The sequence below is a fragment of the Hemiscyllium ocellatum genome, chromosome 36 (genome assembly GCF_020745735.1).
Source record: "Hemiscyllium ocellatum isolate sHemOce1 chromosome 36, sHemOce1.pat.X.cur, whole genome shotgun sequence".
NCBI lineage: Eukaryota > Metazoa > Chordata > Chondrichthyes > Orectolobiformes > Hemiscylliidae > Hemiscyllium > Hemiscyllium ocellatum.
The window spans coordinates 44,888,445-44,902,412 of NC_083436.1; the positions used below are offsets into that span (position 1 = coordinate 44,888,445).

At 40.8% G+C, this 13,968-nt stretch overlaps 1 protein-coding gene and 1 non-coding gene across 2 annotated transcripts in view; one reads left to right on the top strand and one right to left on the bottom strand.

Moving 5' to 3' along the window:
• Nucleotides 1–2,125: 2,125 nt before the first annotated feature.
• pkd2 (polycystic kidney disease 2) overlaps nucleotides 2,126–13,968 on the bottom strand; it is a 32,861-nt gene continuing 21,018 nt past the window's right edge. The window contains exons 8-15 of the mRNA XM_060851572.1: nucleotides 13,068–13,249; nucleotides 12,144–12,264; nucleotides 11,416–11,514; nucleotides 7,989–8,110; nucleotides 7,783–7,900; nucleotides 6,908–7,071; nucleotides 4,521–4,668; nucleotides 2,126–3,609 (exon numbers count right to left, since the gene is read on the bottom strand). Coding sequence (XP_060707555.1) covers nucleotides 3,382–3,609; nucleotides 4,521–4,668; nucleotides 6,908–7,071; nucleotides 7,783–7,900; nucleotides 7,989–8,110; nucleotides 11,416–11,514; nucleotides 12,144–12,264; nucleotides 13,068–13,249 — 1,182 coding nt within the window. The 3' untranslated portion in view covers nucleotides 2,126–3,381. The remainder of the gene's footprint in view (nucleotides 3,610–4,520; nucleotides 4,669–6,907; nucleotides 7,072–7,782; nucleotides 7,901–7,988; nucleotides 8,111–11,415; nucleotides 11,515–12,143; nucleotides 12,265–13,067; nucleotides 13,250–13,968) is intronic.
• On the top strand, nucleotides 8,683–8,764 carry trnal-cag (transfer RNA leucine (anticodon CAG)). Its single transcript has one exon. It is a non-coding gene; the product is annotated as a tRNA-Leu (tRNA).

The following is a 13,968-nucleotide window of genomic DNA, read 5'->3' on the forward strand; positions in this document are numbered from 1 at the left end:
GCTGTAAGTCGAGGACCACCCTTTGGTCTGGATATTAAGAATGGAATAAATAATTTGTGGATGAACTTCAATCACTTTGCCTTCCTGCAGCCACAGAGCACAGACTTTCCCAATTCCTCAGACTGAAAGCACGTTCATATTTATTCAAGCTACTGAAATCCCCGTGAAGTGGGACAAACTGAAACTTGCTTCACCTTTTGAAATTATTTACTTGTATCTTAATAAATATGTTTATTTTGACCACGTTTTGCTCCAGTTTTGGGAATGGCTATCTTTGTAAACAAGAGTTAACTCCCCTAATATTGAGCTTAATATTCTGTACACAACATGTAAAAAATACTCAACATGGATTAACTGTGAACATACTGGTACATTCACACACTGTCATGTATCACAGTTATGTTCAAACTGTATAAATTACTGGTAATTCAAAAATGGATAGCAACACAGAGGGAGAATAGATTCTATTCATTAACATTCCCACCCCCATATATAATCCACCAGAGAAGCAATTGTAATATAGTAACAAAAACAGAAAACATTGGAGACGCTCAGAATGTCAGCAGTATCTTTAGAGACAGAAATAAAAGCAAATATTTCAGTTCAATTCATTAAAAAAAATGCAGATGTAAAGGGGATCAGGAAATTCTGATGGATTTAGATTAGCTTGATCCCAAAAATCCCATGCACAGATAAGACACTAATTGTCAGCTTCAACAGAGAGGCAATTAGAACCATACAGTCTGTTTTTTTTGGGGGTGGGACACTACTGATTTCCATTCTCGAGTGGTGCTGGAAACACTTCTTTACTGAGGAGTGAACTTGATCATTCAATGTGCGCTATTCTGGGGGGGGGGGGGGGGGGGGGAAGGGCGTGAGGAGTGGAAGGAGGTGCTTCTTCACAAGATGGGGAGTAGGAATCCGGAACTCACTGTTCTGCTCCCTTCCCAGATAAACAAAGACTACATTTGTAATTTTTCTCCTCTTGAAACCAACAATCGGTGTCTTCTGAGTAAGAGCATCAGAAATAGGATGAGATGAAGGTCATTCAGCTCCTCAGGCCTGGCCCACTATTGAGATCAAGGTCATTCAGTCCATGGCCTCAATTCTTTTTTCACTCCAGCTCACTATCGCCATTAATTTCCTGATATTTCAAAATCCACCATCTCTTTAAATACTCCATCATTGAACCCCCACAACTATCTGGGATCAAAGGTCAAGAATTTCACACATCAACCATTCTCTGGGAGAGGAAATTCCTCCACAGTTCAGTTTTAACTGAGGGACACTCAGTTACTGTGTGCCATACGTCAAGATTTTCCCCACTCGTGGAAAGATCTTCTCAACATTTACCTTGTCAAACCCACTCAGAATTTTGTTTCAATAAGATTCATGCTTCCTTCTGCTAAACTCTAATTAATGAAGTCTTACTTGTTTAGCTGTCCTTGATAAGTGAAACCATTCCTCCTAAGAACCTGCCAAATGAATCTCTTTGGAATTGCCTCCAACACCAGTACATCCTCTTAAATAAAAACTAGGAATAAGGTACTGTAAGTGCAGTCTCATCAACATCCTGTACAATTGCAACAAGACTTCTGTGTCTTACAATTGTGCCCTCCACAGGCACCCGCTGAAGGAGAGTCGCTCCAAAAGCTAGTGCTTCCAATTAAACCTGTTGGACTATAACCTGGTGTGTGATTTTAAACAAGACCGCCCTATTTTTAAATTTCAATCCCATGGCAATAAAGGCTAAAATTACATTTAACTTCATTACTTGCTGCACCTGAATGCTAACTTTTGTGTTAAGTGTACCTTCCTTTGAAATACTAGGCTGCCATGTAGTCATTTCTACCACAATGCATTACCATACCTTCACTTACATTAAGCTCCATCTACCAAGACTCGTGCCTGGTTTCTTCATGAGGGGGTCTGGTGGTGCACCAGTAGTGCCCTTGTCTCTGGCTGTGGAGATCCAGATTCAATTCCCACATGTTCCAGAAGTGTGTAATAATATGTCTGAACAGGTTTAGAAAATATATCTATTCCTCACGCCCTGTCCGACATTGGCTACACAAAAAATACAGGTAGACAATTAATTGTGCAGAAGTTTTTCTTTATTGAGTAAAGTGCTTGAATATAACAGGCCTCTAACCTAAAAAATCCACTATTAAAATGGAAGACTCGTGATCTAAAATTAAGTTGTAGTTCTACCACATGGTTCTAAAAACTAAAAATGAGTTGTTACATGATACATGCTTATATAATTAAATTAAAGCTCATATTTGGGATTATAAAATGCAGGGAATACAAAAACCCAAACTCGACAAAACTAGACACTTTATGCATTGGTACGCACAGCGTCAAGACACAACATGGATACCCATGAGATTACGCACTCCAAAATGAAGTTTGTTAAAGGTTCCTACACATCACATATTAACAGGCTTTATTTGGTTCATAAAAGTTGTGTGATGCATTAATAGGTACAAGTAAATTCTTATTCAACATCACTTGCATAATGTTAAATCTAGGCTATTTAGGAAAAAGTATACAATAGGTAGAAAGACATTTTTACAAGTTGTCTTTACATTTGGCGATAGGCACACTCCTTCTCAATTTGAAAATGTAACTGTTTAAATACAAATACTTTCTTAAAAAAAGGTTTAGATTTGCTCTGGTCTCTTATTTGGAAATGGAATTGTTTTTAATCTAATACAAAAAATATCTGTGTTGGATCTATAAGCAAATAAAGTTCCCAAATAAATTTATAAAACAAACATATGTAACATGTTTACTTAGACTGTTTCCATGTAATTCCTGTCCTGTCAGAGAGGCCCAGTGATAAAGAAACATATCACTCGTGTGAGATGTGATAAAAGTACTAAAGGAAAACCCCTAAGGCTGTAATTGTTTGCAACCTCTGTTCAGTAACGAGGGTTTTAAAAAAAATTTCCTCACAATCAATGTGCGTAAAAGCAGCAGGTCTGCATATGTCTGAAATGGATCTGGCCACATAATTTTTTTGCCTTTGAAAATTCTTATTACATTTGCCAGACAAAAACAAAAATTGTGTTAAGAGAAAACTTTTATTCATACACTGATGCATTCAACTGTGAACCTCTTTGAATTCCTGGGTGAAATGTGCAGGCAATTCTTTCGTTCTGAATGATAAGAGAGTGTACAAAAATTCATGATTATATATTTTGTGATTCACCCCAAACAGTGTTGTGTGCATTCATTCAAGCTCAGCTGATCAAGGCACAACTCGGTAAAAAAGTGATTTGAAATTAAAATGCAAAAATACTGACATACTGTCAAACAGCCATGACAATATAGGTTCAGGGATGTATGAGGGGATTAACTGACCATGGCATTAACAGACTAAACATGGCTGGCCCCTACCCCCCCAGCTTCCAGGCCATCAGTAGACTGAGAGGAGGATGGGCGAGAACTGCGGGAGCGGGATCTCCCATTTATTCCCAGAGGTGTTCCCAGATGCTGACTCAGCTGCGACACGGTCTCATCAGACTCCCAGCGTTCCAACTCCTCCCTCACCAGACGCTCCATTTGCTCTCGGTGAACGTCATTGTCACGACCCAGTCGCTCATCCTACAAGACAATTCATTAGCTTTGTATGCAATTTTACAGGGCTGCCTTTCCCAGAATTCCAAGCCCTCCCACTACAAACAGAAGGAATGTGCAACATTATCACCGAGCTTCCCTTTCTCACATTTGTTAGACGGGCTTAGAAATGAAAAGTGGAGTTTGTCATTTATTCACTTGAGTGCAAAGTAGTGTATGGAGAGTGGAGTTTGATGTAAAATAAAAATAGAAATTGCTGGAGAAACTCAGCAGATCTGGCAACATCAGTGGAGAGAGAAACACAGTTAAACTTTCACACCTGAAATGACTCATTTGGAGACACAGACGCAGCCAAAGCTGTTCAGCTTCTCCAAGGCTTTGTTTTTATTTCAGATCTCCAGTATTTTGCTTTTATTTGGATATATAAAGCCAGATTCAATCAATTCAACTCCAGTATGTCAGCATGTTTTCCTACTTTTTAAGAGGGAGCCATTCAACCCCCTCAAACCGGTTCTGCCACTCAATTAGATGATGGCTGAATTCAGCTCACGTCTGCACTGGTCACCAAATACCCATTTGATTCTAGATGAACCTTTCCACCCAGAGGTTAACAGGTATTTGGAACCCATTGCCTAGAAGTGTGGTAGATGCTGATGCCCATAAAACATTTAACTTATCTAGATGAACACTTGAAATGCCACAGCACACAAGGACATGGAGCACTTGCCTAAAAATGGGATTCAAATAGATGAGTGCCTGATGGTCAGTGTAGAAATGATGGGCCAAAAGGCCTCATCCCTGCAGTAAAAACTCTTGACTCTAATTAAAAAAAACAAAACCCACTACGGCCAAGATAATAGAGACCAGCAACACCAAGTTGACTGTTAACACCAAATACTGTAAATCCGTTTATGCTCCTAAATATTAAATAGGTTCACCTCTGTCACACCATCGAGCAATCTGCCCAGCACATCTCGCCTTTTCAGCTTGGCTCTCTCCATGGCCTCCAGCTTCACAATCACTGCGTCGATTTTTGACACAATGCTTCCAATGGAATGCTCCATTCGATCCACACGCCTCACCAGCCTGAACATCAAGGAATCGGGTCATTTGCTTTACAAACTGTTCCCAGCACTTATCACAAAATAAGCCTACTCATCTGGGAAGATGTTTTATTAATGTGGATGGCCTCTACTTTGTTCAATAAAGGTTTTACATCACAGAAACAGGCTATTCTGCCAGACCAGCCCATGCTATGTTTCATACGAGTTTCCTCTCATCACATTCCCTCTGTTCTTTCATCACCTTCCCAGTCCGTACTCCCTCACGTGCTTTCTCTTTAGACAACTTAATAATCCCAGATTGCTGTTTGGTGAATCCTAATATCCATTCTTACATTAATTTAAAATCCATGTCAGAATATTTGAAACCAACATCCTTTAAAAGTTAGCAAAGTTCCTTTCTTTTCATCTTCTGTTTCACTATTACTAAAGCAAAGGATCCCATTCCCCTTATCAGCCACCTCCCGGCCGATATACTGCTGACATCAAACATTTGGTTATCTACATATCCAGGTCTCTCGATTTCTATATTGCCTTTAAAATGCAGCTATTTCCTAATTTGTGGGCGGCACGGTGGCACAGTGGTTAGCACTGCTGCCTCACAGCGCCTGAGACCTGGGTTCAATTCCTGCCTCAGGCGACCGACTGTGTGGAGTTTGCACGTTCTCCCCGTGTCTGCGTGGGTTTCCTCCGGGTGCTCCGGTTTCCTCCCACAGTCACAAAGATGTGCAGGTCAGGTGAATTGGCCATGCTAAACTGCCCGTAGTGTTAGGTAAGGGGTAAATGTAGGGGTATGGGTGGGTTGCGCTTCGGCGGGTTGGTGTGGAGTTGAGCCGAAGGGCCTGTTTCCACACTAAGTAATCTAATCTAATCTACCTGTTCAGCCACATTATGACACATCTTTCATGCAGATAGGCCTAAAACCTAGGCCTCCTGGCTCAGAGATACTACCACTGCACTAAAGCCTTCTTCCTTTAAATTGGACCACCTAATTAGCAACCTTTCTTATTGTTCACACAAGTGATAACATCACTTGAATTGATAGATTAATTTCAAACAGCATTAATCTGTCCAATGCCACTAGGTTTTGTGATAATGGCTGGTTAAATCACAAAAACTAAAGACATTAATAAGTTTATTAAAGATTAAGCAGCAGCACGCAGAGGCTATTACCTGTTGGACCACGTAGCATCAGGTTGATTAGAAAATATAAACTATAAAGGTTGCGATTAGTATCCGTACCTGAGCCGGGAGACCTGGGTTCAAGTCATATCTGTTCCAGAGAAGTGCATTAACATCTCTTAACAGCTCGATGAGCAAGTATCATATACAGGAAGCAGCTAGTGTATCTACCTCTGAGTCAAGATGCCTGATTTCAACTCCCAGCTACTCCAGAGGGGTGTCATAACGTCTCTGAACGGGTTAATTTGAGAATATTGATATGTAGGTAGTGGGAGTGTTGTGGCACAGTGATAGTGTTCCTAACTGTGAACCAAGAAGCCCAGGATCAAGTTACATCTGCTTTATGGATGTCTAATACTATCTCTGAACAGGTTGATCAGAAAATAACAATGGACAGGTATTCGAGGCTCTTGTGGTGCAGTTGTAATATTTCTATCTCGGAGGTCAGGGATCAAATCCTACCTGTTCAATAAAGGTTTGTAAGAGCATCCTGAATAGGCTGACTAGAAAATTATTGTCATATTTCTATACAGGTAGCACCTGTAAAATTCAGGTTAAAAAGGAGCTATAAGATAGAGTTTATTGACCACTCAATCAAAAACAGTTGTCTTGGTTTCTTGTCTCATATACCATTCCAAAATCTGTTACTCTGCGCCTTAACTTACTACTTTTACATTTGTGAAAATGAATTGTGGGTACCATTTGCACCCTATCCCCAACTGATTAGCTCTCTCGGTCATTTTAAAAAGGCAGTGAAAAGTTTAGTCACATGTGAGGCAGACTTGGTAAAAAGGGCAGATTTCCTTTGCTGAAGGACATTAGTGAACCAGATTTTTAAACTAACCAGTTAACAATGGTTATATAGGCACCCTTAGAGGGTTTTCTTAAAAAGCCAGACTGTACTGAATTCAAATCTCTCCACCTGCCATGGTGGGTTTCAAGCCCATGTCCCTAAAGCAATAGGTGGGGGCTGTGCACCTCAGTCCAATGACATTATCACTGCACCATCAGCTCCAAGTCTATAGAAAATCAGTACAGTTGTAAATTATGCTCTAGATTGGGTCGATAAATGAAATGCTTACACTTGAAACTCTTCATATGATACCCCACTGGAGCTGCTGCCTCTCCTCCTTGAGCTATGCCCACTATCGTCTTCATCTTCTTCCTCAGAATCATCCATACTCCGCGGGAAGCTCCGGCCACTCGCTGACCGAGGCAGTGAGCTCCTATCCAAGTCCAAATCATCCTTTAAAACAAAGCGGAATACTCGGTGGCTAAATTTATATTGCTACCCTGATTGAATTGGAATCTACACACACACACACACACACACACACACACACTCTACTTTCTTGAATTTGACACCAGTTTGTAAATTAATACAGTGCAATACTCTTCTCACACTCATAAACAAGGCATCTTTTCTAGTTTGTACAGATTTAAGAACATCACATGGCTTCATGATTTACCATGAATTCCTAGAAGATTTCATCTCCTTGATGTTGGTTAAAAATAAAATAAAATGAGTCACTGGAATGTGTGCTCAGACCATTAATAATACTTTGTTGAGGCGGTTACCTTGATTGTTGGATGGCTGGACTGCGGTGCAAAGTGACACTAACTGCATGGAGCCAGGTCTGGCACCAAAGGTCCTGCCTGCTCGGTCTTTCCCTTTGGCAGAGACATGGTGACCCTCATGTGAAACCACCACCAGTCGTCTCTCTCTGTCTCGCTATATAATCATCAGCCCTACGGTCCAGTAGGACTATACCCTCTTGACCCCCATTATCTTTCACTTCATTAATCCAGTATCTGAAATAGATTTAACTAATCTTACTAATTTACAAAAAAAGTTACATTTGCACATGATGGCACCACAGGCTGATTTACAGATTTATTTAACATATAAAGTACATTCCAACTTACACAAATGAAGCAAAGATGATGATTAACTCACCCTCTCCTTCTCCAAGTCGTCCCTCATCTGTTGACGTTCATGTTCTGTCAGCTCCTGATCACCATCCTGATCATATTTGGCAAAGATTGCTTCTATCTCTGCATCAGTATGACCCTTCCTACAGAGTGAAAATTGCATTTTAAAAAAAAATAACTGCATACCAACTGGGAAAAAGAAATCTTCCAAGATGACAATTTTCACAGTACCCCTTCAGATCCTGACGTAACTCATCAAAGTTTAGTTTTCCTCCAGCTTGACGCAGAGTCTCAGTAATGTCATCTACTGTAGTCTTCCTCAGCCGGAGCTTCACCATAGCCTTGCTGCATCCCTGGTTTAGAAAGAGAGTTGCAGCCAGGATGAACTTTCATATGACAAGATAATAAGTTGGAAAGCAGTTGGATTGAAGATCAACACATAATGAGCAGCCAAGACTTTGGTAACCAGACAAGTTGTGTTGTACTCAAAAGTTTCATGTAGTGAATATTTACTTTCTTTTGTATGCATGAGTGGTATTTATTGCATGCATACCACTTAGCAGAAATCTTGACTGCACAGTTAAATATCCCTACCCAAAATGGAGGGCACTGACTCACTGAACTGAATCTCTTTGTGACTCCAGGCCTAATGTTTGCAATTAAGCCATGCTCATGCAAGTCAATCCTGGATTAAGAATATACTTTAGCCGCGGTGGCAACAGGATTCTGCATAATGATGTGACTACCGAAACACTGCTAATTAAACAGATAGAATACAAAAGTGGGTACCTGTGGGAAAACTGTGGCTTATTCAGAATAAAAAGATTCATTAGACAAACCCTTTCTATTTATGGCTGAATTAATCGAAAACAAAACCAGCGGTTCAGACAGCATCTGTAGAGAGACAGCCAGCTAACATCTTTCTGGTGGTGTGGCCGAGCGGTCTAAGGCGCTGGATCCAGATTCCAGGCCTGCAAGGGGCGTGGGTTCGAATCCCACCACTGCCATTTCCGCTGGTCAACTCCACCGCCGCAGCGTTGTTAAAATGCTGCTTCGATCCCTGCTGCGTTGATGTGCCAGGGGAATAAACTGTGGTGTGGAAACGTGAATATTGTAAAGTCTCTCTGCTGCCATGATGGTGTTCGCCTCCCCTGCAGAAAATCGCAAACAGCTCAGCGCTTGGTTTACGTTCCAGGCAAGTTGTGTTTTAATGGGCGGCACGGTGGCACAGTGGTTAGCACTGCTGCCTCACAGCGCCTGAGACCTGGGTTCAATTCCCGACTCAGGCGACTGACTGTGTGGAGTTTGCACGTTCACCCCGTGTCAGCGTGGGTTTCCTCCGGGTGCTCCGGTTTCCTCCCACAGTCCAAAGATGTGCGGGTCAGGTGAATTGGCCAAGCTAAATTGCCCGTAGTGTTAGGTAAGGGGTAAATGTAGGGGTATGGGTGGGTTTCGCTTCGGCGGGTCGGTGTGGACTTGTTGGGCCGAAGGGCCTGTTTCCACACTAAGTCTAATCTAATCTAATCTAATCTAATCTTGAATCTAGATCAAAGTTGATGGCGAAATGTGAATTAAGTGTTTAGGACAAAATCAAGGCAGGATTTTTCCATAAGACATCAGTGCTCCAGGGCAGGGTAGGCATGGTATATAACACGTATGTAGTTCTCAGTGAATTAAGCTTTTGAATACCTTTGGTTTCTGGTACCCAAAGTCACTAGCTTCATAAACAATTAGTGCCACATGTATCTTCATAAAACAGCATAATAATAACCACACAAGTAATGAGCCAAACCTTTGGCGATAAATCTAAGTAAGCTTCAAATCAGAACTGCAACAATACAGAATAGTGTCAGTGTGCCATGAATTGAAGATTAAATCTGTAGAATGCAACATGCCAGCTAGTGGAACAGTTCAGGGTGAGTTTTAAGCAGCCAAATCCAGAATGTGGTTTCAGAGCTGCTCCTGGCACAGATTGCACGGTGGTGCTAATGACGTTTCTTGTGAAATACTTAACTGAGTATAATTGTTTCTAATAGCAATTAAACATTTTGTCTGAAACATTCGGCACCAAATCAGACCAACAATTATTAGCTTCTAAATACAAAACATTGCAGCAGTTATAAACTTTTCTGTTCACTCATGGCAATCACTGTCTGGGCACAGCATTTACTACCGTCCCTAGTTGCCCCCCTGAACTGCTGCAGTCCATGTGCTGTAGGTAGACCCGCAATGCCCTTAGGGTAGGAATTCCAGGATTTTGATCCAGTGAGAGTGAAGGAATGGTAATATATTTCCAAGTCAGGATGGCGAGTGGTTTGGAGGGAAACTTGCAGAGGGTGATGTCACCATCTATCTGCTGCTCTGTCTATCTAGATGGTAGTCGCCGTGGGTTTAGAAAGTGCTGCCTAAGGATTTTTGTTGCATTTCTTAGTTAGGAGAGTGACAGATTCTGGAGCACAGGTCTGGTACTATCACCAGAATGATGTCAGGGTTCATAGGCTTTGCAGTATCCAGTACCTCAAACCAACGAATCAGAACAAAAGAGAGTGAATGGAATTAGACAAAGACTAGCATCTACAATATTGAGGATCACTGCATGCAGCAGAGATGGATCATTCACTTGGCACTTCTGGCAGAAGACTGGTGCAAATGTTTCAGCCTTCTTTTTTGCGCTGACGTGCTGGGCTTCTCCATCATTGAGGAGGAGGATATTTGTGGAGCCTCTTCCTCCAGCAAGTTGTTTAAATAGTCCATCACCATTCACAACTGGATGCGGCAGGACTGCAGAGCTTGAGCTAATTCATTGGTTGTGGGCTCACTTAGCTCGGTCTAACACTTGCTGCTTGGTAGCTTCATCAGGTTGTCAGCTCATTCTTTTAAGGTACATGTGATTCTGCCCCTATCATGCCCTCCTGCACTCTCCATGGAACCAGGGCTGATCCCCTGGTTGAGTGGGGCTATGCCAGGTCATGAGTCTGCAGATTATGCTGGAGTCCAATTCTACTACTGTTGATGGCTCACAGCACCTCATAGATACCCAGTCTAGAATTGCTTGATCTGTTCTAAGTTGAGACAGTGGTAATGCTATACAATACACTAGAGGCTATTCTCACTGTGAAGACAGAATGTTTTGTTTTAATTCATTCACAGGAATGAGGGCACCACTGACTGGACCAGCATTTATTGCCCTCTCCAATTGCCCAGAGGGCAGTGAAGAGTCGACCACATTGCTATGAGGCTGGAGTCACATGTAGGCTAAACCAGTAAGGACAGCAGCTTCCTTCCTTGAGGACATTAGTGAACCAGATGGTTTTTCCTGACAATCGACAATGGATTAATGATTAGTAAACTATTTCAAATTATTATTGAATTCAAATTCCACCATCTGCCAGGGCAGGATTTGAACCCGGGTCCCTCAGTCTCAGGATTAACAGCCCAGTAATGATACCATCGCCACTTTTGTGTTTTGTAAATTATTACTAGGATTACAAACTTGAACACATTGTAAGGCAGCAACATATTAAGTGGCCAGAGGACATTCTCAATCACAAAAACAATCATTAAACCCTACAACTATGTCCCCTAATGCAGAGTGCGCAAAACAATATGGTTTTCTACTGAAGCAAAGCCACATTATAGCAAAAAACAAAACCAATACCTTCTTGATAAGGTCAGTGAGTTCCATCTCATTTTTCTGCTGAGCCATGTCAGATTTCACTTCAGAGTAGGTGTCGTTAATAATGGCCAAAAACACGTTCTGGTGAAATGCACAGAAATCAAGTGAAAGACAAAATCTCAAGTAGAAATAAAACTAAATTATAAATGGAAACAATTTGTTTCACAATATGTTAGCAAATCGCCTTGGCATTGCTCACGGGGAGTCAGCAACATTAGAATGTTAGGAGCATTATGAACAATGCTCCCCTAAGTACCTGAATATTTGAAAACCTAGGACTGCTACACATTCTCCTCCAAACAGCAAAGGTATATATAAAGGATTGGGCTATTTTTACAAACTGAGAGATACTAAGAGTTATTAAAGCCAGGTCTTTGTAATAATCTTGCCTGTTTTGAAGTTTGAAGCTTAAGGTAACTCTTGACAGAACTGCACTTGAATCCAGTGTGTAAAGTATTAATTCAGATGGAATGATGGTTCTAATGAATTTGAGCCCAACTATCTTCTGCTGACTGGATCAGCACCTGATTAGCAGCCAAAGGCCACGCACTGGCAGGCTGTGAGGCAGCATCAGAGTAGACACTCACATGTAAAGATGGGTCTTGTAGTAACAGAAAATAATCAAACTAACCAAGCATGTTGCAAGTAGCATATTCGGATTTTTTAAAAACTATATACTTCCTTCAGAGATGACTGCATTTAAGACTCACCAAGAGAATAAAGAAAACGAAGAACACAAAAGTGACAAAATAAACTGGTCCCAGAATCCGGTCAGCTTCTTCAATTTTGGCAAAATCAAAATCTCCCAAAATGATGCGAAATTGAGTAAAACTACAAAAAGGGATAGAAAAAGAAAAAGAGAATACGAGGGAAAAATATTAGTTTTGCCACTTTTACTTCTCTGTCACCTCCACTTACATTTGATATCAATGAGGAATAGATAAAGACGACAGAATATGTTTTTGACAAGGGAGATCATTTCTCCATTGTTGGTAATTTATTTGTACAATGAGTTTTATTGACTAATACATAGTCAAAAATTGTCATTTTCTATGACAAATATTCCAATCTCAATATCTACATAGACTACATTAGCGCACACACACACACTAACTCGAAGTACCAGGGAATGTTGCTAGAGTCGCAACTAGCTAAAGCACCCTTTTCTTTAAAATATTCAGAAGCAGACAATAGTCCCATTTTGTCAAAAACAGCACAGACTTATAGATCCAAACAGATGGAGGGAGACCTGGAGGACTCAGGATACAAAACAGTGGAAAAAAAAAATCACTGTTTTATTTCAGGGAATCTTGTTAATCCATGAACCAGAATCAAGTTACTGCATAAAAGACTGGGGATGGAGAACTTTAAATTTACATAAAAGGGATTTAAGTTAATAACCAGGAAATAGCGGTGAGAGTGCCCAGTGCCAAATGAGTGAAAGACAGATGAGAGTGAAAGATCTTGCATGCACATATAAAAAAAACATAAAACAAAAAAAGCATTTCTAGATGGGTTGACACAGGAAAAGAAACACATAAATGTACAAGAAAATATAAAACAAGTTATAATTTTGAACTCTCCATCTGAGTCAGACTCAAATTCCCATTCTTGGCTAAAAATAAGACACTTACATGCAAGTGTGGAAAGTGTTGAAGTCATCAACCTGAGGGCCAAAGACTAGGTATGCCAACTGAGCGTAAGCCAAGAAAACAATAAAAAACATGATGGCAAATCCTATAATGTCTTTGGCACAGCGAGACATGGTAGAAGACAACTGTGTCATGGTCTTATTGATACTAATAAATTTGAAGATCTGTGAAAATAAAAAGTTTAGGTCATAAATCCATTTCACTTAATTTAACTCAAGTGTACTGAAAACCTTAAATGGCATCTCCCCATTATTAACTGCTGACCCAACCAGCAAATGTCATAGAGTACAAATATATCATTAGTGTCAAGGATTCCAGTGGTGCAGTGGTAATGTCCCTTCCTCTCAACCAGTAGACACAGGTTCAAATGATAGATGTGCTACAGGTATGTCATAAAATGTCTGAATAGGTTGATTAGAAACATCTATCACTGTTCCTTTAGTGTCGCTGGGTCAAATTCTGGAATTCTCTCCCTCACGACATTGTGCATCTACTTACAGGGTCTGCAGCAGTTCCAGAAGGCAGCTCATCACCACCTTCTCAAGGGCAACTAGGGATGGGCAATGAATGTGGGCCCACCAGCAATGCCCACATCCTCTGAACAAGTGAAGACAAAGACCAGGATTTGGCCATTCTGTCCCCAAGTCTGCTCTATCATTCAGTCTAACCACATTCGCTCCAGACCTTGCTAATACCCTTAAAACAAATAAACAAAAATGAATCTCAGGATTGAGTTTTAAATTGCTTCCCATAAACTCACTGGAGCGAAAATGTTCCACATTTTCATTCACCTTTATGTGAAGTGCTTCCTAACATCACCCTTGGGTTTAGCTTTCAATTTAAAATCCCATGACAGAGTAAATAGTTTCTCTGTATCTATTCC